The sequence below is a fragment of the Protopterus annectens genome, chromosome 5.part0 (assembly GCF_019279795.1).
Source record: "Protopterus annectens isolate FY-2018-M chromosome 5.part0, PAN1.0, whole genome shotgun sequence".
Classification (NCBI taxonomy): Eukaryota; Metazoa; Chordata; order Ceratodontiformes; family Protopteridae; genus Protopterus; species Protopterus annectens.
In genome coordinates, this window is record NC_056735.1 from 733,978,690 (window position 1) to 734,001,278 (window position 22,589).

Sequence of the window (22,589 nt, forward strand, 5' to 3'; positions counted from 1 at the left end):
GCTATTCTTTTTGGTAGTGGAGCTTCTGCTTCTACTGTTAAAATCATTCTAGTAGACATCTCTAACTTTCATAATGGCTTTGGATATCTACCCTTAATTTCTCGCAGACTTTGTAAGGTCTTCCTCAAAGGAACTATCCGTTTAAAGCCCCCATTTAAAGATCCTCTACCACCATGATGGGACCTGACTATTGTTTTGCAGTCACTAGTAGCTCCCCCCTTTGAACCAGCAGCTACTTGTGACTTGAAGTTCCTCTCTTGGAAAATGCTTTACTTATAGTTATCAGCTCTGTAAGACGAGTTTCCAAATTGCAAGCCTTAGGTTCAAACCCCCCTTACTTAATTTTCCATAAGGATAGAGTTAAACTCAGGACAAATCCATCCTTTCTTCCAAAGGTGGTTTCAGAGTCCAGCATTAATCAGACTTTAGATTTACTGTCTTCTTTCCAAATTTTTCTAATAAAGGCAAATATTGCTTACACCTGTTACTTGTTCACAGGCAATTATGTTTCTATCTCAGTAGAACTAAAGAATTTAGGAGATCAGAACAATTATTTATCTCCTTCTCTGGCGCAAACTTAGGGAAATTTGTCTCTAAGTTTACCTTGTTAAAGTGGTTAAGAGACTGTATTTCTTTCATTTATAACAAGAAGAACCTAAAGCTTCCAATGCCGGCAAGGCGCACACCACTAGATCTATGGCTACCTCAGCTGTCTTCCATTCTAAAGCTTCCATGACTGAAATATGCGCAGCAGCAACATGGGCTTACTTCTGCATACCTTTATTACTCATTACAAATTGGATCTGGTCTCCAGTGGAATAGCTGTCTTTGGTTTTTATGGTTCTCTGGACTATCCTTCCATGGGGCCATCCAGGATCTAAAGTAGCTGGGACTTTGTCCCATCAGTCAAGAATAGATGAAGATTTACAGCATCAGATAAAGCAGTTATGTCTTACTATAATGTTCCATCTGTGTTGTCGATCTTCATCTGTTCTTGGCGTCCCACCCTCCTTCACCCTGCTGTGAGTTCCTGGTGGAGCGAACTGTTGTCCTGGGTCTTCTGTTAGGACACTCCTTGGACAAGGCTTCCTCATTTGAAATTAGTTTCCTTCCGTTGTTCTATAATTCTGCAAACTTGATCTGAGATGATGTAGAGAGGGGTATTATGGCTAGACTATTAGCTCAAGAGTTTTTTTGACTGGTGCGAGCTATATAACGGCTGGATCAGTTCCAAGGATTGGAACCGTAACCCATCAGTCAAGAATACATGAGGATCGACAACACAGATGGAATGTTATGGTAAGACATAAGTTCTTTTTTTGCTGTAATCTGTTAACTTTGGTAGCTAAAAGGTTTGGCTGTTCACTGACAAGGCAAAAAAGTTAGTTCCCAGCACAGAGTCCTGAGGGACACTGCTATTCACTTTCATACATTTTGTTGAGGTTTCTACCATGCACACTGCAAGGATTTAGTCTTTCAGCCATTTGTTTAATCTGTTTTACCATATACAGGATAATTTTTAATACATTTATATTCTATATGATGGCTACATTTGAAATGGTGTCAAGACTTGGCCAGGTCAAGATACACCATGTGTACTGCATGACCACTGTCTAGAGACCCCATAACTATTTCAAAGAAGTTTACCAAAGTCGGTAGACAGTATCTGTTCTTAAGACCAAACAGTTGGTGGTCAAGTTGACTGTGATTCTTGATATAGTTTGAGGCTAGTGATAATACAATCCATGGCTTTGCAGATGAGACATGTAAGTCTGACTGATCAGTAATTAGCTGGGTTGGTTGTAAGGCCATCCTTACATGGGGGCATCACAACTGCTGTGTTCCATTCATCATTGATGAAACCATGGTTTAAGCAATTAAGGAGTGTATCTGCAAGGGCATGCTTAACACTTCTAATTAAGAAACCACGTATATTGTCATTTTCCATTGAGGAAGAATTTAGTGTCTTGGTTGGCATTTTAAGTAAATGATCTTTATAGATAATTGGCGGAGTGAGGGATTCAGTTAATTTCAGGACTTAGAATTTTAAGGGATGACATTGGCACTGAATTTCTTTACAAGGATGTTGGCAATGTTTGCTTTGTCAGAGTAGGAGGTGTCATTTTGTTTATAGCAATGTAAGGCATTGTTTGTTAGTTTTCTAATATAGCTAAAGAAGGATTTTTAATTGTTTTTGGCTTCAGAGGCCAGCCTGGGTTTATAGGCTCCTTTAATGGATGTGATAGTGTTTTTAATTTTTTTTTTTTGTAATGCTTTTATTTCCATTGAGAAGAGGGTTTGGATCTGCTGTATAATTTAACAAGTTTTATCATTTTGTTTTCGAGTTCATTTATAGTAATGGACCAACAGGGTGATTTATTTTTAAATTTTCAGTGATACTTTGTTCTGGTAGGGGCTTTTAGCTTTATGCCTTTTTCTAAATTGGTGCAGAATTCCTTAGTGAAGTTTGCTGTTGTGTCAAGGTTAGGGGATGGTGCAGTCAAAAGTGAATTTTTTTATATTTTATCATAGAGTAGGTTGATTTTGGCATGTTTATAGACTTACAATTCAGTGGAGTTTTCTGTCGGGGATTTTCGGAGTTTAAAGGAGAAAGTTTGTGGTCAAATTTCATTGGGCAAGGAGCTATAATAAGTGCAAGAAGCAACTATATTCGTAAGAGTCAGGTTTCCTTTAGACTCTCAGAACAGATTTTTGAAGCACTGTGGTTTCGTGATCAATATCTCTGCCTCTTAGCTCTAGTGTCTAGGGTTAAGCCCTAACCTCTAGTCACCGTCTTTGTGGAGGTTGAATACTCTTTCTGTGTATGGTTTCTGTAGATATTTCAGTTTCCTCCCACCTTTGCCAAGCATGCTGTTTGATCGGCTAGTCTAAGTGGCCCATATATATTTAATTTACCTATTTTTGAAAAGGTCCAAGGTAACTAGTTCATTTACCAGTAAACGCATAAAAATTAAGAACAAAGCTTATGGTAGTGGTAATGTGGGAATATGTCGATGCTGTCTTGCTTCGGAGTAGTTTTGATTGAAAATAAATGTCTTATAAGAATCATCATGTAAGAGCAGTAAGTTATACTAGGTCCCATCTCCTTGAGTTGGTTTTAGCTCAGGTGGATGCAGAAGATCTGATGGCACCTATTGAAAAGAGTAGAGAAAGTTCCCCGATGCCTTGGCCAAGTTTCCCCTAGTAGTGTAAATGCCATCTTGCACTTCCCCTGAAACATGGCTTCTAACCTGGACATAGGTTCATAGGTAGGTACTAGGCTATCTGCCCTAGGGCATTTATAAGCCTAGCCAGAATGTGTTGGCTTTCACCTCCCTTTTAGACTAGATTCCCGAGCCTCTGTCCAGCAGGGCCATAGAAGTGATCCCAGGAGTAAATTTATGATTTCCCATCCACTCATCAAGATTTCTCTTGAAGAGGGTCAGCGAGGGGCTGTGCCTAACATGGACTGGGATTCTATTCTACAGCGCGGGAAGCCTTTGGGATATGAATCTATCCCTCCAGCATGTCCTATTTATTGTTGTGCTAAGGTTTAAATCCCTGGAGCGTGTAGCTCTAATGGATTTGGTTTTCTTGAGGTGGAGCATGTCCAGCAATTCCGGGTTAGACATGGACTTGTATGTCAGGCAGCGATCACCTCTGAGTAGGCGGTAAGCGACTGAGTAGAACTGGAGTTTCTTTAGTCGAGCTGCATAGGGCATCTGTTTGAGGCCCACGATCCTCTTGGTGAGGTATTTTTGAGGTCTCTCCAGCTGTTGCAGGTGTCGGGTAAGGTGCATCCCAAATGGGGCATTGTACTCAATTATGGGCCTGATGAGCAATGAGTAAAGGGGCACAATGACCTCTCTTGGTTTAGATATGAACCCTTTTGTGATTAGGGAGGCTATATAGAAGGTTTTTCTAACCACTTTGGCAATGTGATTGTCAAAGGAGAGGTTACTATCTACTTGGGTCCCCAGATCCCTAATTACTTCTTCCGTACTTAGTGGATTACCTCCTATGAGGTAGTTTGTGGGCACTTTATTTTTATGACTATGCACTTTTTGGCATTTAGCTTGTGGCCATGGTTCTGACACCAGGTATCCGACTCCGTAAAGCCCTTCTGGAGGATTCTTGTGTCAGCCGGAGAGTCAATTATGGCTCCCAGTTTGCAGTCATCTGCGAACTTGGTCAGCCACAGTCCTCCCGTGTTTGCCTGTACCTCAGAGAAGTATATACCGAACAAGAGGGGTCCCAGGACTGAGCCCTGTGGGACGCCACTTGTAACTGGTTTAGAGTGGCACATCGAAGGTTAAATAAATATTTGTGCGAATCACATTTAGGTAATTCTAAAGTAATGACAGGGAATGATTTTTGTTACTAAGTGTATAACTTTGAACTGTTTGCATTAGTTGTAGTACTGGGCTTGCAATGAGCACTTTAGTCACTAGTTAGATAAGAAATGTTTAGGTACATTAAGTACAAGGAGGTTGTCAGAGGTCTTGTGTGTGGCTTTTATGGTTAGTGCAGTGCAAGAAATTTATAGGATACAATGAGACAAGGAGAGAAATTACCTGAAAGGTGAAATGTATTCAGCCGACAGACATGAAGAAAAGAAAGCTTGTTTCAACAAAGTAATGTGCAGTGCATAGGATAGTTTGCCATGCAGTTTTGTGACCTTAAAATAAATGACCTTTAGAGCATCGCTAAACATACATATTTACAAGCTAGTATCTGCTTACCTTTGTGGTCACATATCGCATAACTGGCACTTGTAGGTGGCATGTACCCTATAACTGATCCTCTTTTGACACAATGGTTCACCCAGATCTACTAAAAAGAATTATATGTTTACTGAATAGCTGTTCCTAATAGTAGCAGTGGTGGTTGTATAACACAAAGTCTGGTCTGTGAGCTGTATCATGTTGGCCTAAGACGACATCCTTCAGTTTTCATTAGCATACTCTGGTGCAAGTTGCTTTAGGCCACCACTGAAAAAAAGACAGTAGTGTCTTACTGGGGCTTAACTCAGGTAGAGAGAGATATTTAAGTAAATGAAGTAAAATGTATAATAGTTAAGGAAACTACTTACAGGTGCAGTGAATTGTTCACAATTTATGTATTTTGTTTCAGATCAATCATGAGTGATATTCACAGAGATAATAGAGTAATATCACTGAACGGCCGAGCAGGAATCAGGAATTCTCTTATTACTATACTTGATCAGCTACAGAGATGTCAGAAGTCTTTGAATGAATTTTTGGAGGTATGAATCATGTTCCTTTGTCCCATGAATGTTTTTTTCCTTGATAAGATGCAGAGAACTGTCAGAAATATTTACATTTGTAGATTTATAAAGCATACATAGATGTTCTCAGGGAGAACTAATCCCTAGAGCCTTGATATATCTTGACTTTTTTTTTAGCAGTTAAAAATCACTCTTTTGAGGAGTAGCATTTTTACTGCATGTTTACTTGTGCTTGTTTTGCATAAAAGCTGATAATTACCACTTTACTCCTAATTTCTGTTTGACAGGTTGATAAGTATTTTACATTACTATTCATTTTTAATGCATAGAAGAGATAACACTGTTTATTAGTGGAGAGTTTATTATCTCCTAGTTAAACGTATCCCCAGTGAAATCAATAAGTAATGTTGCTTGTAGCATCTACATAACACCAAAGGATTAAGCTATATAGTGTGCACTTTTTAAGGGTTTTACATGATGCTGATTAAGGACTGCGGTGGTGGTGCTGCGGTAGCATTGTCGCCTCACAGTAAGACGTTGTCCTGTTCGATTCTCAGCTAGAGCGTCGTCTGTGTGGAGACATGCGTGAATGGGCCTACCTTCCGTTGAAGGTTGTGTGTCAGGGCTGGCAACTCAGCACGTAAAAAAAAAATCTACTGCCAATCATTAGCGGACCGGAGTTCCTCTGTGGCGACCCCTAACTGGGAAAAGCCGAAAGACACAACAACAACATGATGCTGTTTAAGTATGAATGTTATGCAAAATATACTAAGGCATCTGAGATAAAGAAACAGAGAGCTTTATAGATATACTTCATTCAATTAGGACGAGAGAGAGGGAGACATGAAAATAAAAGAAAAGCATTCTCTGAGGTGTCTGAATACGGTAGCAAATCTAATGAATAAGCATTTAATGTGGATTCTCCAATCATTATCATCATCATCAACAACCCTCTTTTTTTTTTTCCATTTTCTGCAAGGGTTCGAATGTAATGTCAACTGTCGACCTCTCTCTGTATTCAGTGCCACTCGCCTACCATCTTCGATATTCACACTTGACTGTCACAGGTTTTCTCTTGCACAGTTCATCCACTTCTTTGCTGGATGCCTTATTTCCTCTTGCTTTCTTTCTGTCTGTCCCATATTCTTTTGCTTGACCTTTTCTGCAATTTGGAACTGTTTGCCTTCTGGTCTTATGTTCTCATTTCTTCGTTGTCCTGCAGTGTCCATCCTACCACCTCTCTCAAGCGCTTATCTCCATCACCTCTAACTTCCTCAGCCTGCCTTTACTGCCCAAGTTTCTGCACCATACAGTACTACTGATCGCACCACTGTTTTGTACACTGTACTTTTCAGCATAGTGTTGTCTGTTCTAAGTTTTAAAAAATGAGCAGTAGTTCAAAATACTTATCAACCTGCAGTAAACTAAGCAAACAATGAGCTACTTAAGACAGAAGAAATTTAGAAGTAAATGGGTTACGTTCACGTGTAGTCTAGATTCTCCAAAGATAACAGAAAAAATGGAGGTAAATTAAAAGTGAGATATAGTATTGCAGTTGAAAACCGTCTATTTCATGTTACAGAGTTTATGCATCTTTAAAGATTCCCAAAGTAGTGATAGCAAGATCATGTCACAATGTGTGGGGGGAAAAGTCTAGATAGCAGAAAGTAAAATGTTCAAGCCCAACTAAAATACCTGACCAACCTCTTTATAGAGAATGAGTACATAACATTTGATGTTATATCTGCTCTTGAAAGAATCATCAGTCAGGCTAAAAGTTTGTATAAAAAAAAGAGTTCTGTATGGGATATGTTGCAGAATGAAGTCTGACTGTGAAATGGTCATGGGTACCTCTGTGCCTTCACCAGTAGAATGACTGCCTTCTCAAGCACTGTCTTTAGGCTGGTTTAGTTTAGTAAATAGTATTATAAGTCAGAGCAGGAGGCTGCAGAAACTCAACCCAGTACTTGTTTAGTATTAGTCCCACATAATTCATGCCAGCCCTGCTTATCTGATGAAAGTTCTTCTTTACTTCATTATTTGCACCCGGATGAAGAGCTCTGATGTTCATTCATAAATCAGTGCTGCAGTAGCATAAATGAAATGGGTTATACCCTGCCTAGAATACAACAGCCAGCCAGTCTCCCAAAGCCTTGGGCTTCCTGCACCTGCACCCAGGTTGCTGGTTGCACAAGTTCCAAGTGTAGAAAACCAGTAGCCTGGATGCCAAAATCTTCCTTAGTTTCTTGCCATCCTTAAAGACCACTCCTGTTGCAGACTAAGGAGGGCTGATGTTTAGCTAATGGTCTTTTGAATTGTGGGTCAGATAAGTTCCCTATGGGAAAAAACTTCAGCAATGAGTTATTGTTTATGGAAAATATACTGATTTCTGTGAGAAATATTTATTTGATATGAGCATTTCTTTTGTCAACTTGCCTGTCTCTGACGCACACAAGCTGAGTTAAGTGGTATTTGGGCTCCTTTTCAGCAGAACCATGGAACAACATACCAGTTCCATGTTTCTACCTTCTCCCAGACCCAAAAAATGAAAGGTTTTAAGGAGCCCTTGCCAACACAATAGGCTCATTCTGTGTCCAAGTCACTGGTGGGTGACCATTGCTGATACATCAGATCATTCACTTTGTTCTTTGGCTCCCTCTGGTGTATCCACTTCAGCCACATCCTCTCGTTCTCTGAAGAACAGAGCTAAAATGCCTGGTATCCAGGGTGAAGTTCCATGCAAGAGTTGATGTCTTTCTAGGGATGTCCCTAGAAAAAAAGAGACAAAGGTTAAATATTTATCTTCATTAGAATGTTTTACTGTCGATAAGAAAGAGTTTATTGTATTTGCTCAAAGCTTATTGCTGGCATTAAAACATTTGAAGGGTGACTGGAATTTTTGTGGGGGGAAAAAAAATAAGTCACTTCCTGTAGTTTCTGAGGATTCCTTGTCTAATTATCAGGAAAGGGATTGGGAAAGGGCATCTTGTAATGTTTCTGCCTAAGAATCTGGTTCTGACTCTGAGGAAAGTGTTGAGGAAACTTGTGTCAATCCCCAGGTTAATCCATACCAAAAGATTGTTTCAGAGCTGCAGCTATGTACAAGCAGCTTTCTCCTAAAAACTTAACTCATTGATATTTGCCTTGCTGTAATTATAACTGTAAAAAAAAATGTTTTTAAGTTTATTCTGTACCGCAATGATTCTCACTGTTATAAGATGTAATCTCTGCCATATTGTATGAGTACTACATCCATAATTTGCTCTCTCTCTCTCTCATGTATTATATTGTTTTGTGTTATTTTTGGAGCTTTTCTCCCCGGGCCTCTGCTGAAAATGGACCTGTGCCCAGTCGGACTTTCCCGGTAAACAAATGTAAAATAAAATAAAATAAATAAAAATAAACTTCCCCCCAATCTAAAGCCATTTGACATTCAGACATTTTCATTTGTGCAGAAGTTTCTCACAGACTGGCAGTTTACTGAGCTGTAATGCTGACCTTCGCTTTAGAAAAAAACTAATTCCCAGACTTTGTCAATAGCTCAAAGTGTAGAGAGGATTATTTATTTATTTTTGGAAAACATCTTTAAAACTGTTAAATTGATTACACACCCAGAAACACAGAAAGGTTATTGTGATTATGTAAACCACAGACTGCTACAAGAAATCAAAGTCACATTAGCACTCTATGCTTATGTCCGAACAGATGAATCATACCTGTCAATTCCAAAAGAAGTAAAGTAGCTTAATAAGAAGGTTATTAGGTTGCATGGCAGTTTATATTGGAAATAAGCAGAGATATTAAAAAGGCTCTGTTTTTCATAATTATGCCGAAAAGTCTTCCAAGGTAAATACAACTTCTGATTTAGTATGGAACCATACCTCTCAACCTTAGAGCAAGAAATCTGGACAAAGCGAAAAATTAAAGTGGGACACAGGCCCAAAAATAGTTATGCATCACAGACACCATTGAAACAACTGTAGCTGCAAACATTATACATCACTTATAATCTTTCTATCCCATTATTGTCAGTTAAACATTATATGGCTCATTCAGTCCTGCCTTCTTTTGCATCAAAGAAAACTATGCTTTGAAATGACAAATGCATTAAAAATAATACATACAACACATTGCATCAACATCCTGCAACTTCCTACCTGCAAGCAACCACAGAGCTTTCACTGAAACTAGGGCTGCTTGTTTCCCCAGAATGACTGCTCTCCCTAATTAAGTCTAATGGTATACAATCTACCAGTATCTGGACTACCTGAAATAAATTAAATTATGGCCTGTAAATTGAAAGTACACTTTAACTAAACTATATTTCTAAGCCCACTTACTACATTTTTTCAGTAACATCCCAATATCCATTTCCAGGTCACTTTACAAGACATTGGCAGTGGTAGACTTGGCATCATTCAGAACCCCACAGGCCCACACTAATACATTGTCCATTAAATGTAAATATCCATCCACTGTAAATGGCAAGAAGCTATGTCTTAAAAAATCTACTTCTGGCATGCGTACCCAAGTATTAGGTTTTGAAACAAAGAAACATATTCTCCACAGTCCGTAAGTCTCTGTCTTTAATAATCATCTACTGTTGCAGCACTCCCAACACATAAGCACACACATACACACTAAAATCCCAAACTTTTAAAAAAATGATATTGTGCCCACTTGATTTGCCAGTATTGATCCGTCAAAGCTAAACTTACTGTTGTCCAATCTACCACTGCTTAGAACCCACCAATGAAAAAACAGTACTAGGTGCTTTTTTGTTTGTCTGAAAAAACAATACAACTTTATATGCTAGTCAGTCCACTACTGACCCATTAACCCTAGGCTGCTGTCTCATTCTTACTCCCTGGAACTGCATTACCTTGGATGACTACTTTATTTTCCTAAGCAAAAGACACAAATTGGAAGATAAGGCAAAAATCCAGGCATTCTTTGAAAATCCATACAGTTAAGAGGTATGAGTTCATGTTCAATACAACACTCTCCCTGTCAGGAAAGACGCAATTTAATGAAAGCGTACTCAATGTATGATATATTTGTGAGCTAACTTGTTTGTGTTCAGTAGATAGAATGATCATTGTTAGCCTCCTTGTGCATGCGTCTTTCTCTCTCTCTCATGCACACATACACACACACACACACACACACACACACTGATTGTTCAGCGCAAAATAATGGCATAAACACACTGACCCTTTTTTGGCTCAAAAACAAAACTAGAAGGTGCTTTGGCGCAGGGGCACACCGACATTATCGTTACAGGTCATGGGAGCGAAAAACACAAAACAAAAAAAAGTGTTTTGGGGCATGCGTACATCGATGTTCCAGTTAGAGGTTGAGGGCTGCATGGAAGAGCTCTGAGGTAGAGTGAGTGATTGTTAGTTATGACGTGATTTTACTGACCGCCTCCATCCATCAAAGACATAGGTATCAGACCAGGGATGAATTGTCGATTTCCCATCCAAAGATCCAAGTTGCACTTAAATATGGGTAGGGAGGGATTTGTTTCACATGGATAGGGAGCCTGATCCAGAGAATGGGAATTTGTCTCAGATACACATCTGTCTATTCAACATCTCCTATTTATTTTGCAAGCAAAATTTAGATCTTTAGATCTAGCAGTTCTGATGCTGTTTGTTTTGCAGATGTGCAAAAGGGTTCATCAGAGTGGGGTACAGAGATGCCTTGTATGCCAGGCACATATCACCACTTAGTAGATGCCAAAGAGAAGCTGGCCCAGCATGGAGCACTGAGGGACTCCACTGATGACTGGTCTCTCTGTGGTGGTGGTCTCACCTATCTAAGCCTAACTTCTTAGGTCCTACCTCTTAGCCAGCTGGCTGTCCAGCATGTTAAATATGGGTTTATGCCTAATTTGATGCATTTGTTAACAATGCCTGAGTGAGGCATTATAATCAAATTCACTAGCCAGGTCAAAGTAGGTAGTATGCACAGTTTCGCCCTCATCCATTACCTTGGTGACCTTCAGAATGAAGTCCACCAGGATCATTAGGCATGACCTTCCTTTGATAAAGCCAAACTGTGATAGCTCCAGTGTTTGAAGGTCTGCTGTGTCTTTGTAGATCATTTCCATGATGATTCTTTCCTTGGCTTTGCATAAAAGAATAGTCAGACTAATGGGTCTGTAGTTTCTGGGATCTGTTGATGGGCCACCCTTATAAAGGAAGATGATCATTGTAGTCTTCTATTCTTGTGACACAAAACCTATTTTGAGTCTATAGTTAAACAGCAAGTCCAGTGGCCCTGATGGGTCATGTTTTACACTGCTCAGGAGGCATCTTGGGGATATTATTGGGACCCATTGAGGCTGTGTTCTTGGCCTTAGAGAGCACAGCCAGGACATGCTGTCGATTTGTAGTTGGAGTGGTTATGTTTGAAAGTTTTTCGTGTGGGGTGACTGGGGTTGTGTGTGTGTGTGTGTGTGTGTGTGTGTGTGTGTGTGTGTGTGTGTGTGTGTGTGTGTGTGTGTGTGTGTGAGGGGGTAAAGTTGGAGCTTAATTTGTCAGCCAGCAGATTTGTTATATTGCCCGGCTCAGAGATTGTGGCACCACTAACCACCAGGTCAGCATACTACTTAGTGCTGCCTTTGAGGTTTCTAACATTTTAGTGCTGCCTTTGAGGTTTCTAACATAGCTGAGGAAGGCTTTATGGTTGTCTTTTGCCTGGGAGACTATCTTGAACTCAGTGTTGGCTTTATTGGACTTAAGTAGCTCTCTAAGTTGCCTGTTTAATTTGGTGAGAGAGTTCTTATCGTGATGGGAGTTGTACTTCCTGATTTTAGCATTTTTTTTTCCGTTTTTTCCATAACCTGTTTAATTTGGGATGCACCAGGGTGGTTTGTTTTTGGAGTTAGATTTCGGCTTACTTCTAGATACAGCAACCTCTATGCAGCCAATGATCTCCTGGTCTGCATGCTCAGTAATTACCTATATTTCATGCTCTATGGTCTCTGACAGTGTAGGAAACTGTTTTAGAAGTACAGGAAGTGCCCATTAGTTGAAATAACATGTGCCTTCACCTCAGAACCTTGCCTGTCAGTTAGATACCTTGCTCCATTAGACTTTGTAGACACAGTCTTTGAAGTGATTAAGGACACTAGGAAGCCTTCCACTTACAAGCAAGAAAACTGTAGAAAAACTGCTCCAACCTCCAAATACCACTAAACCAAGCAAAAAAACACGAAAGCGACGACAATTGCAGGTAGAAGAAGATCCTCCAAATTTATTAACACACAGAGTCACGAAATAATCCACAGAATGAACGCCTTCACAGTTACAGCGTTTTCGTCCAAATGGACTTCATCAGATAAAATCACCTTTTACTAAATGATATTTTTATATAAAACCATTAAAACTTGCACCAATCAACAGACTAATGATTGGTGCAAGTTTTAATGGTTTTATATAAAAATATCATTTAGTAAAAGGTGATTTTATCTGATGAAGTCCATTTGGACGAAAACGCTGTAACTGTGAAGGCGTTCATTCTGTGGATTATTTCGTGACTCTGTGTGTTAATAAATTTGGAGGATCTGCTTCCACTTACAAGACTTGGTTCTTCTAGTTGGAAGAGATTTTTCCTTTGGGCAGAAAGCCCATTTTCCCGTTAGCCTGTCATTGTGAAGGTGCTGCCTTCCACTTATCAAACTTATTCTAGTAAGTGAACAAGGTTCTTCATATGGGTAAAGAAGTATCCTTTACTGTCTCATTCACTCATACTTGAGTGACCCTGATTCAAAGCAGCCAGATGACCTGAGTCTTGGTTATTTCATTCTCATGGTGCATATTTCAGACATCTGTTTATAGCATGGTCTTGTGTAGGTCAGAACCATGGTTCATTACTAACTGTTCAGGCAGATGTTCTTCATTCCACATTGCTGCAGTCCTAACCATTGGGTAGTCCGCTGTCCAGTCGGCCCGAATACCAAAGTATATGGCTGACGTCGGTCAAGGCGCATTAGACTGATGTCAGGACGTCAGGGTACTAATGCGCATGACCGACGTCATATCCTCAGTCTTTTTTGCCGCATGGTCCGATGCAGAAGCAGTTTTGCGAGTGCAGGTTGGCGTTCTGAAATTTTCTGAAGTCGGAGTTTCAGACCGAATCAAAGTTGGCTAAGTACCCCGTTGGGGAACATTTTGGTTTTTTCTTGCCTCAGTATTTAACCGGATGTCAGAAAAAGTGAATAACTGTATTTCTTGTGGGAAACAGATACCTCATAGGGATTACCATACTTTGTGTATACCTTGTTTAGGGCCTGAGCACGACATTGTTGGATGCCGCTCTTGTGCTAGATTTAACAAACGCACCATTAAGAGAAGGTTAGACTGTGCCAGGTTAGTGTTTGGGAAGCGTTGTAATTATAAAATGCCGTCGGATGCTCCGACGCCCGCTTCGTCCAAAAAGCGCAAGGACAAAGCAGCGAAGTCTAGGGTTGAAGAACCGGCAGTCCCGGACGTCGGTTCTTTGGAAGGCTCAGTGGAGCCAGAGGTTTTGCCAGGAGTTTCTGTGGAGTCTCAGGCAGAGACTTTACTGTTACGGGATGTGCCCTCTCAGGAGGTAGGCCAGGCGGAGGGGGCTTCTCAGGTAGCTGTTCTTCCCTCTCTTCCTAAGGTAGTTAGAGCCTCTCCTTCTGTTTCCAAGTCTTCTTTGAGGGGTAGGCCAAGTTTAGCTTCAGTGGGGGCTTCTCCTAGCACTTCAGGTTCTGTGCCTAAGAAACATATGCTTAAAATGGCAGAGGATTTGATTACTATGATTAGAGGTTCTATGCCCCCTCCTGATAAGAGGCCTAGGGTGGAGCCTGAGTTTGAGAGTTTTGAACAGTGTTCAGAGGCTTCTGAGTCTTCGGCTGAAGACTTGCAGGAGTTTCCTCATTATTCTGATTCTGATGTGGATGATTCCACTCCTTCAGCTTCTCCTCCTGAGGATTTTTCATTTTCAGAGACTCTGCATTCCATGAGGGAGCATTTTAAATGGGAAGGCCAAGATTTCTCTGATTCCAGGAAGAGGCTTAGGGAATTCTTGTTTTTACCCCAGCATAGGCCCTTAGCTATACCTCCTGTGTTGAATGTGGTGGAAGATGTTTTTGCAGAGGCTTCCCTGAACCCTGATTCTTTGCCTCCTGCCCCTGTTAAACCTGATAGGTACTATAGGGTGCCTGAAGCTCATAAGTATCTTTTTAAGAGTCCTAGGGCAGACCCAGAAATTGTTTCTCAGGGGCCTAAGGGTGTTAAGGCCTCTGTTGTTAAAAATCCTGTTCCCTCTGATAAAGAGGCAAGGGCTTTGGATCGATGGGGAAAGAAAGTGTATACTTCTTCCACTTTAGCCATGAGGGAGTTGAATTGTCAGTTTCACATGTTAAAATATCAAAATTATCTCCTTTCACAATTGAAATCTAAGGTGGATGCTCTGGCGGAAGGTATTGAGTGTAAAGAGTTGCTGGATTTAGTTCATGTGTCTGAACAAGTGGGTAAGCATTCTTTGCAATGTGGTTTTGATGCTGTGCAGGCCTCCTCGAGGGTGGCTGCCACTGGCTCTGTTCTTCGCAGGCACGCTTGGTTGAGGGATCAGAATTTAGCTGGGCATGTTAAGACAAGGATTTTGGATGCTCCTTTGCAGTCTGATGTGTTGTTTGGTTCGCCTGTGGAAGCAGTTTTAAAGAAAATGGAGGACAAGGCTAAATCTATGCAGACTGTTAAAGATTTTTTGCAGGTACAACCTCCAAAGTTTAGCAGAAATTGGCCTACTAAGGGATGGACATATCCTGCTTATGATTCCCAGTCTAGGGACAGGTCTAGACGTGGTAGGGGCAGAGCTCAAGGTTCTTTTAGGCCTAGAACAGGGAGTTCTCCTGCTCAGACTTCTGGTGAGGGCAGGGGTCAGTCCTTTCGTAAACAGACCCAATGACCTGCCTTTTCAGCTGCCAGTACATTCTCGTCTGGCAGCTCCTTTGGGAGGAAGACTGTCTCTTTTCAAAGAAAATTGTGATTTAATTACTCAAGACAGATGGGTTTTGGATATCATTCACCACGGTTACAGGTTTTATTTCCATACCTTGCCCCCTTTCAAAGGCATGCCAGACGTTCCTCCTCCACAAAGGAAAGAGGCTCACAAGCAAATTTCTCTGTTACTCCAAATAGGGGCCATTCAGCCAGTCCCTGTACCAGAAAGGGGCCTAGGATTTTATTCTCGCCTGTTCCTAGTACCAAAGAAGGGGAACATGTGGAGACCAATTTTGGATTTATCTATCCTCAACACTTATCTGGACATTTCCAAGTTCAAAATGTTGACGTTACAACAGCTTTTACCTCTGCTGGGCAAAGATCACTGGATGGTAACTTTAGATCTCAAGGAAGCTTACCTTCATGTGCCTATAAGACTAAGTTGCAGAAAGTATCTGCGTTTTCGAGCTGGAAATTCTCATTATCAGTTCTCTGCATTGCCCTTTGGCTTATCTACTGCCCAGAGTATTCACAAAGGTTCTGGCTCCAGTGATAGCTTACTTCAGGCTAAAAGGAATTCAAATCTATCCTTATTTGGACGATTGCCTGATTCTGGCTCAAGAAAAGGAAGACCTTCTACAGCATTTGGAATATGTCATAGCAGTGCTAAGATGCCTAGGGTATTCTGTGAACGAAATAAAGTCCAGTCTAGTACCCTCTCAAGACATGTGCTTTCTGGGTGTGAGACTGAATACAGCAGCCCAGATGGCCTTTTAACCCCGGACAAACAAAAGAATCTTTCCAGTTACTTCCATCAACTATCTCTTCAGTCCGGGCTGACTGCAAGGACAGTCCTTCAAGCCTTAGGGTTCATGGCATCTTGTATTCTGGTGCTTCCCAATGCCAAACTGCATATGAGGAAGCTGCAATGGTATCTCAAAAATGTATGGACACAGCACTGCCAGGATTTGGACACTGTCATTCAAATAATACCTTGCATTCAAAAGAAATTTGTGGTGGGCTCAGGAATGTCACCTAAACAAGGGACTCTCTGTGACCCGGCCAGAGGCGAGTCAAATTTTAACGACAGATGCCTCGGACATTGCTTGGGGAGCTCATCTAAATGGAAAGTGGATACAAGACAAGTGGCCTGCCAGACTACAGCATCTACATATCAACATGAAGGAGATGTTAGCAGTCCAGTTTGCATTAATGGCTTTCAAGGAGTTACTTCTTCCAGGGCAGGTGTTGATTCTAACAGACAACACAACTGTCATGTGGTACATCAACAAACAAGGGGAACACATTCTTACCCGTTATGCAGGCAAGCAATGATTTTATGGGAGACTGCGCTCAGCTTGCAACTAACTCTTCAGGCAAGGTTTCTGCCGGAGCACAGAACTCCTTAGCAGATGTGTTAAGCAGACAAATCATGGATCCCCACGAGTGGAAACTGGATCTTCATGTATTTCAGAAATTGACAGTGTCATGGGGAACTCCAGACATAGATCTGTTCGCTTCTCCACTAAACCACCAGCTGCCAAAGTTTTGCACAAAGGGTTTCATCACACAGCTTGGAAAGTGGATGCTCTTTCTTTCAGTTGGAAAAATCTTCATGTGTATGCCTTTCCACCTCTGCCTCTTCTTCCAAAGGTGCTCCTAAAGGTCAGACAAGACAAGCCAAGGATGATTTTAATAGCTCCAGATTGGCCTCGGCAACACTGGTACCCACTACTAAGGAGTCTGGTAAGGACGCCTCCATGGCCTTTACCTTTGATTCCACATCTGTTATCTCAGAAGGACGGTCACCTGCTCAATGTCAAGCTTCACTCTCTTCATCTAACTGCCTGGCATATTCTGTTTTGAAACACAGCAGGTCTCAACTTCCTCAACAAGTTTTAAATGTGATTATGGAAGCCAGAAGACCTAGTACAAGGAAAGTGTAATGAGAAAAATGGAAGAGATTTTTATTTTGGAGTGCAGCAAAGAATTTGGAGATTTCTGAGCCTAATTTGAGTGTGGCTCTTCAATATCTTACTGAGTTATTGGACAAAGGTTTGTCCTTCTCTTCCATTAAGATTCATGCTGCAGCAATTTCTGCTCACTATGATTGTGACCCACCATTGTTTTCGCATCCTTTGTTCAAGCAGTTTCTTAGAGGGGCAAAGAATATAAGACCCCACGTAGAGCTCCTACTCCTGCTTGGGATCTCAATTTTGTGTTGGAAAAACTTACTCTACAACTTTTTGAGCCTCGGCTACTTCTGAATTGAAATACTTGTCATGGAAGACTGCTTTTTTGTTGGCTATTACTTCTGCAAGAAGGGTTTCTGAGTTGCAGGCCCTTATGGCAGTAGAGCCCTTTTGATTTTCCATAAGGATAGGGTATCATTACGTACTAATCCTTCCTTTATGCCTAAGGTGGTTTCTAGTGTGGCTTTAAACCAAACTATTCATTTGCCTACTTTCTATGCAGATCCCCAAAATAAGGCTGAAAAGATTTTGCACACTTTAGATGTACATAGGCAGTTGCGTTATTACTTAAGCAGGACTAAGGATTTCAGGCAGTCTCAGCAGTTGTTTGTTTCTTTTGCTTTGAGTTCTCAGGGCAAGCCTGTGTCTAAGCAAACTATTTCTAAGTGGATTGGGTTTTGCATTTCATTTTGTTATTCCCATCATGGCAAGGAGATTCCAGCTGGGATTAGGCCTCATTCCACTAGGGCTACTGCCACTTCAACAGCATTTCTAAGGGGTGGCAACTAAGGATATGTTGGAGGCAGCTACTTGGGGTTCAGTGCATACTTTTTCTAAGCATTACCACCTTCCTCTCTACTCTAAATCTAGGGCTGGTTTTGCCACAGCTATTTTGCAAGGCATGTTGACAGCTCCTGCTTCCTTATGATTTGCCAGCCTCCCTTACCTCTGCTTTGGGATTCTACCCAATGGTTAGGACTGCAGCAATGTGGAATGAAGAACATAGTACAGTTTTGTACCTACCATAAATGTAGATGTTCGAGGATCCACATTGCTGCAGTCCAATTTACCCTCCCTCCTTCCCTCTGTGTTTAGGGGTGGTGGTGTGGGTTAGGATATACTCTTGTACTTTTGTATATATTGTATATATGTTTGGTGCAGGGTTTTTTGGTTTTTTGGTTTGGGCCTTGTCTTTTTAGGGTCTTCTGACATCTGGGGCAAGAAAAGACTGAGGATATGACGTCGGTCATGCGCATTAGTACCCTGACGTCCTGACATCAGTCTAATGCGCCTTGACCGACGTCAGCCATATACTTTGGTATTCGGGCCGACTGGACAGCCGACTACCCAATGGTTAGGACTGCAGCAATGTGGATCCTCGAACATCTACATTTATGGTAGGTACAAAACTGTACTTTTCTTAAAGGGATTCTACAGCTTAGCCTTCATTTGAAGAACTTTTGTGTACCTCCTGACTTAACTTCCAAGATTGACAGGCTTCCTGTTTGCCATTTAAACTAGGCTGTTCTGGTGTCTCTGACATTACACTGTTGGAAGATACATTCTTACTGGCTGTTACGTCTGTTCATAGGATCTTTTTGCACTTTCGGCTTTTAGAAAGCTTTATTTGGTCTTTCACGTGGATTGGCTATCCCTTAAGTCATACCTACATTTCCTCCTGATAGTTGTGTGACCTTGTACATTAATATCTGCCTCCTTTTTTTTATTTCTGAGGGCAGAACCCAAAAATGAGCGAATGCACTGCAGTGTAGAACATGCACTGCCAACATTTGTTTCATCTAGAGGCTGCAGGAATTCATAACGGCACTGTGGTGCAGTGGTAGCGTTGTCGCCTCACAACAAGAGGCGCTCTGGTTCGATTCTCTGCTGGGATGCCTTCGCTGTGGAGCCTGCATGTACTCCCTATGTTCATGTGGGTTTCCTTCCACGTTACAAAGGCATGCATCTGGAGCATTTCTCCTTGGGTCTCCACTGAAAATTGACTTCATTCCAAGTCGGATTTTTCCAGTAAACAAATGTTAAATAAATAGAGACAGAGCAGCTGTTCATCTCCTTTGAACTTGGTAGAGAAGGGCTCACAGTTACTGAGCAAACTGTTTCTTAGTGGATTGCTAAGTACATTTGGGTTTGTCATCAGACAAGCTTACCAGCATTTTTTCCAGCAGAGGTGAAGGTGCTTCATGTGTTTACTTCAATAAATGTCATATCTGTGGAGCAGCCACTTACTGTTAGTTCACATCTTCATTGTGCATTATCGCTTGGTTCATGATTTCAAAAAATTGCCTTCTTTTGGCATCATGCTGCATCACAACTCAGTCTTCTGAAGCCTTGCTGCTATACCTTCCTAGAGGTTTAACTTTTACTTCCTGGTACTTTTCCCAACAACCACTAGGTAAGGTGTCCTAAGTCCTGGATAACAAAAATGTAGTCATGCATTAGCTGATTTGCAAGGAAGCCTTCTTTGGTGGACAAGTATTACATTTCAGACATATATATATATATATATATATATATATATATATATATATATATATGTGTGTGTGTGTGTGGATACACGCACACACACACACACACACACACACACACACACACACACACACATACATACACACACACACACATGTATTTATTTATATTAAGCATTATTTTTAATGTTCTTTTATGTTGTATCGTCATTTTTCCATGGATAAAATTTCTACTCTCTCAATTTTTGAAGCTAGAACTGGGGGGGGCGCAGAGGTTCGACACTATTCTAGAGAAAGTTCCCATCAGTTAACTTGTGGAGGTTGTTGTAATGGTCAAGGTGTTAACCTCACAGACACAAGGTGCAAGGCTTGATTTTAACCTTTGGAAAAATTGGCTAGGCTTAAAATGGCCTTTAAGAGCAGCTAGCCTACTATTTACTTATGAACTGGTGCAGAAGTAGATCACTGCTGCAGTATTCATTATATTAAGGATCCCCTGGCAAGGGCGGCTCAACGTCTGGCCAGTATACCAAAGCCTTAAGGTTGCTTTAAGGTACACCGTACATCACAATTATGCTCCTTGCGTAGCATAGGGCATAAAGGTGATGTCTGGATGTACCATCTTTGGAAATTCTTTGCCGCCAGTCCGAATGCCATCGCTTGATAGTTGGTCTGAACTCCCATTCCATTGCTGGTTCATCAAGCCGTTGCATATAAATACCCTGTTGATTTTTTTTTATATTGTTGCTTGTGGGGTTTCATGTCATCCAAGAAGAGTAGATGCCAGTGAGGGAGACAGAATCCCCATAAAGACCGCCATGAACAGTGTCTGTTTTGCCTTGGCGCCTCGTATGACCATATGTCCTGTTGCATCCATCAGGCTTTTGTACCTAAAACACTTCGTAGTAGACTCTCTTCTTTGGAGCTCTGTTTTGAAAACCAGCATCTTAAGCTTCTTGCGAAAGACACAATGGAGAGAATTTCCCACTCCAAGGGACAGCCATTAATGAAGAAGACGACCAAGAAGCCTAGCCAGAATCTTCTGTTGTTCAGCCTCCGCCGGATGTCTCTCCCGAGGCAAGTGAATGCCCGGTGGTTCGCTTGGCTTTATCATTGGATTCCTCTGCTGTGACCTGGTTGAAGGCTAGTGGTTATCCATCTTTAAGCATGTTCGAAGAGATATTGCAGATGTCTGTTTCAGACATTCAGGGGGGGGGGCATGGCTTGATTATCTCTGAGGGGCCCGGGGGGGGGGGGCTCAAATATTAGTCCGAGAAGAAGCCCCCTACTGCCATTATTGAATACAATCCTGAGTCAGAGCCTTCCAAATTTTATAAGGCGGACATCCCATTTAAGAAAAAGCAAAAGACTAAACATATTACTCCTGTAATTGAGCATCCACAAAGAGAATGCCAGGCCTTCACTTACGGTTTGTTTAGTGCTTTGATGGGATTGAAACCTCCTCGGGGAGTTTCTTTTCCAGCACATCACTGGTCATCTTCTACCCTGAAAAGACCAAGGGAACAGGATTCCTCTGAAGGGAAGCTGGATTCAGATGAGGAATCCCTTGCTTACTCTTCTCAGATACCTTCCAGTTTGGACTTTGGATCAGAGGAAGAGGAACCAGTCCTGATACTCCCTTTGAAGAGATTTCTTCAGTCTACTCCGTAATTTAGTTTTGGTTGCTATCATTGCAGAGAACCCCGCTTCACAAAGATAAGATGTTGGAAATGGAAGCAGGGTTTTCAGTGCTTATTTTAGCAACATCTAAGTTTATAAGAGCAATATTTAAAATCTGTCCCTATTTGTGTCTCTGTCCAGATTTATTGTGCGAGATGTTGAGAGGTATGGTCGAGAGGTAGCAAATCTAATGGAAACCTTTTTCTGAATCTAGCTACTTTCTAAGTTTTATAATGCAATATTTAAAATCTGTCCCTATTATTTGTGGCTCTGACACAGACTCCAAATGTGCAAAACAATATTTCCCCATAGCTTTACAGGTGACTGCTATACATTTTAGCTGTCACTGATTCCATGAGAACTTTGCTATCAGTTGGAAGACTTACTACTGCTTGCAGCTAGCATAGCTGAAAAACTTGATAGGGGTAACTTGGACAGAGTGATAGTTTAAAACATAAACTTCTCAACTTTTTTTTTTTTTTTTTTTTTTTTTGTGAGGCTGCAGTCTTGGAGTCCGTATAAATTTCATCCCTACAGCATGTAAGCAAATAAGTTTGTTAAAACATATTAAAGAAACATTCAATCAAGAATAGGAGGTAAGGAGTTATAACTTCGAACAGCTGAAAGTAATCCATAATAGCTGACTACAAACCAGCAATCTGTTTGTCATCAAATGTTAACAAACCTAAATGAAAAAATATATCTCTGTGAAAGACCAGCTGCCATATTGCACAAGCAAGAGTTCCTGTCCCACACTGTAACTCTAACTCAAAGATTGCTATATGCCAGTAAAAGTGAAAGTGTAGAAATTGGGGGGGGGGGGGGGCATTATCTTTTCAACCTGATATCAGAAATGTTTTGATCAAGTAGATATTTTCTGGGGTTATCTGTCAAAGAACTCACCTTCAGTAATTAGGTCTGTAGCTCCCTACCTCAGAAGTTCACCTTCATCAAACATTTTGTGTGTTACAAGTATGGGTTTGCTAAGCAGTGCTTTCCCCAATACCTTCAAAATCAAGTCTATGCCATCAAATCTCCCGGTCTGCAATTAGAAGGTAAGGTTTACATTAGTACGCTCAACAGGTTACTGGTCTCCTGCATGTTTCTGGGGCTTGTTGTTCTTTTCTTATAGAAGTCTCCCACAAGGTCCTAATGCCCTCCAGGTTTACATACATTTTTCTGATTTTTTTTATTTACAATTTGATTTGATTTTTTCCGA

The 22,589-nt window shown here is 41.1% G+C and overlaps 1 protein-coding gene across 2 annotated transcripts in view; it reads left to right on the forward strand.

Moving 5' to 3' along the window:
- Positions 1–22,589, forward strand: part of DYNC2H1 (dynein cytoplasmic 2 heavy chain 1) — a 6,555,988-nt gene that overhangs the window by 2,441,703 nt on the left and 4,091,696 nt on the right. For both annotated transcript variants that reach the window (XM_044072582.1, XM_044072581.1), the window contains one exon: positions 5,134–5,266. In XM_044072582.1, coding sequence (XP_043928517.1) covers positions 5,134–5,266 — 133 coding nt within the window. The remainder of the gene's footprint in view (positions 1–5,133; positions 5,267–22,589) is intronic.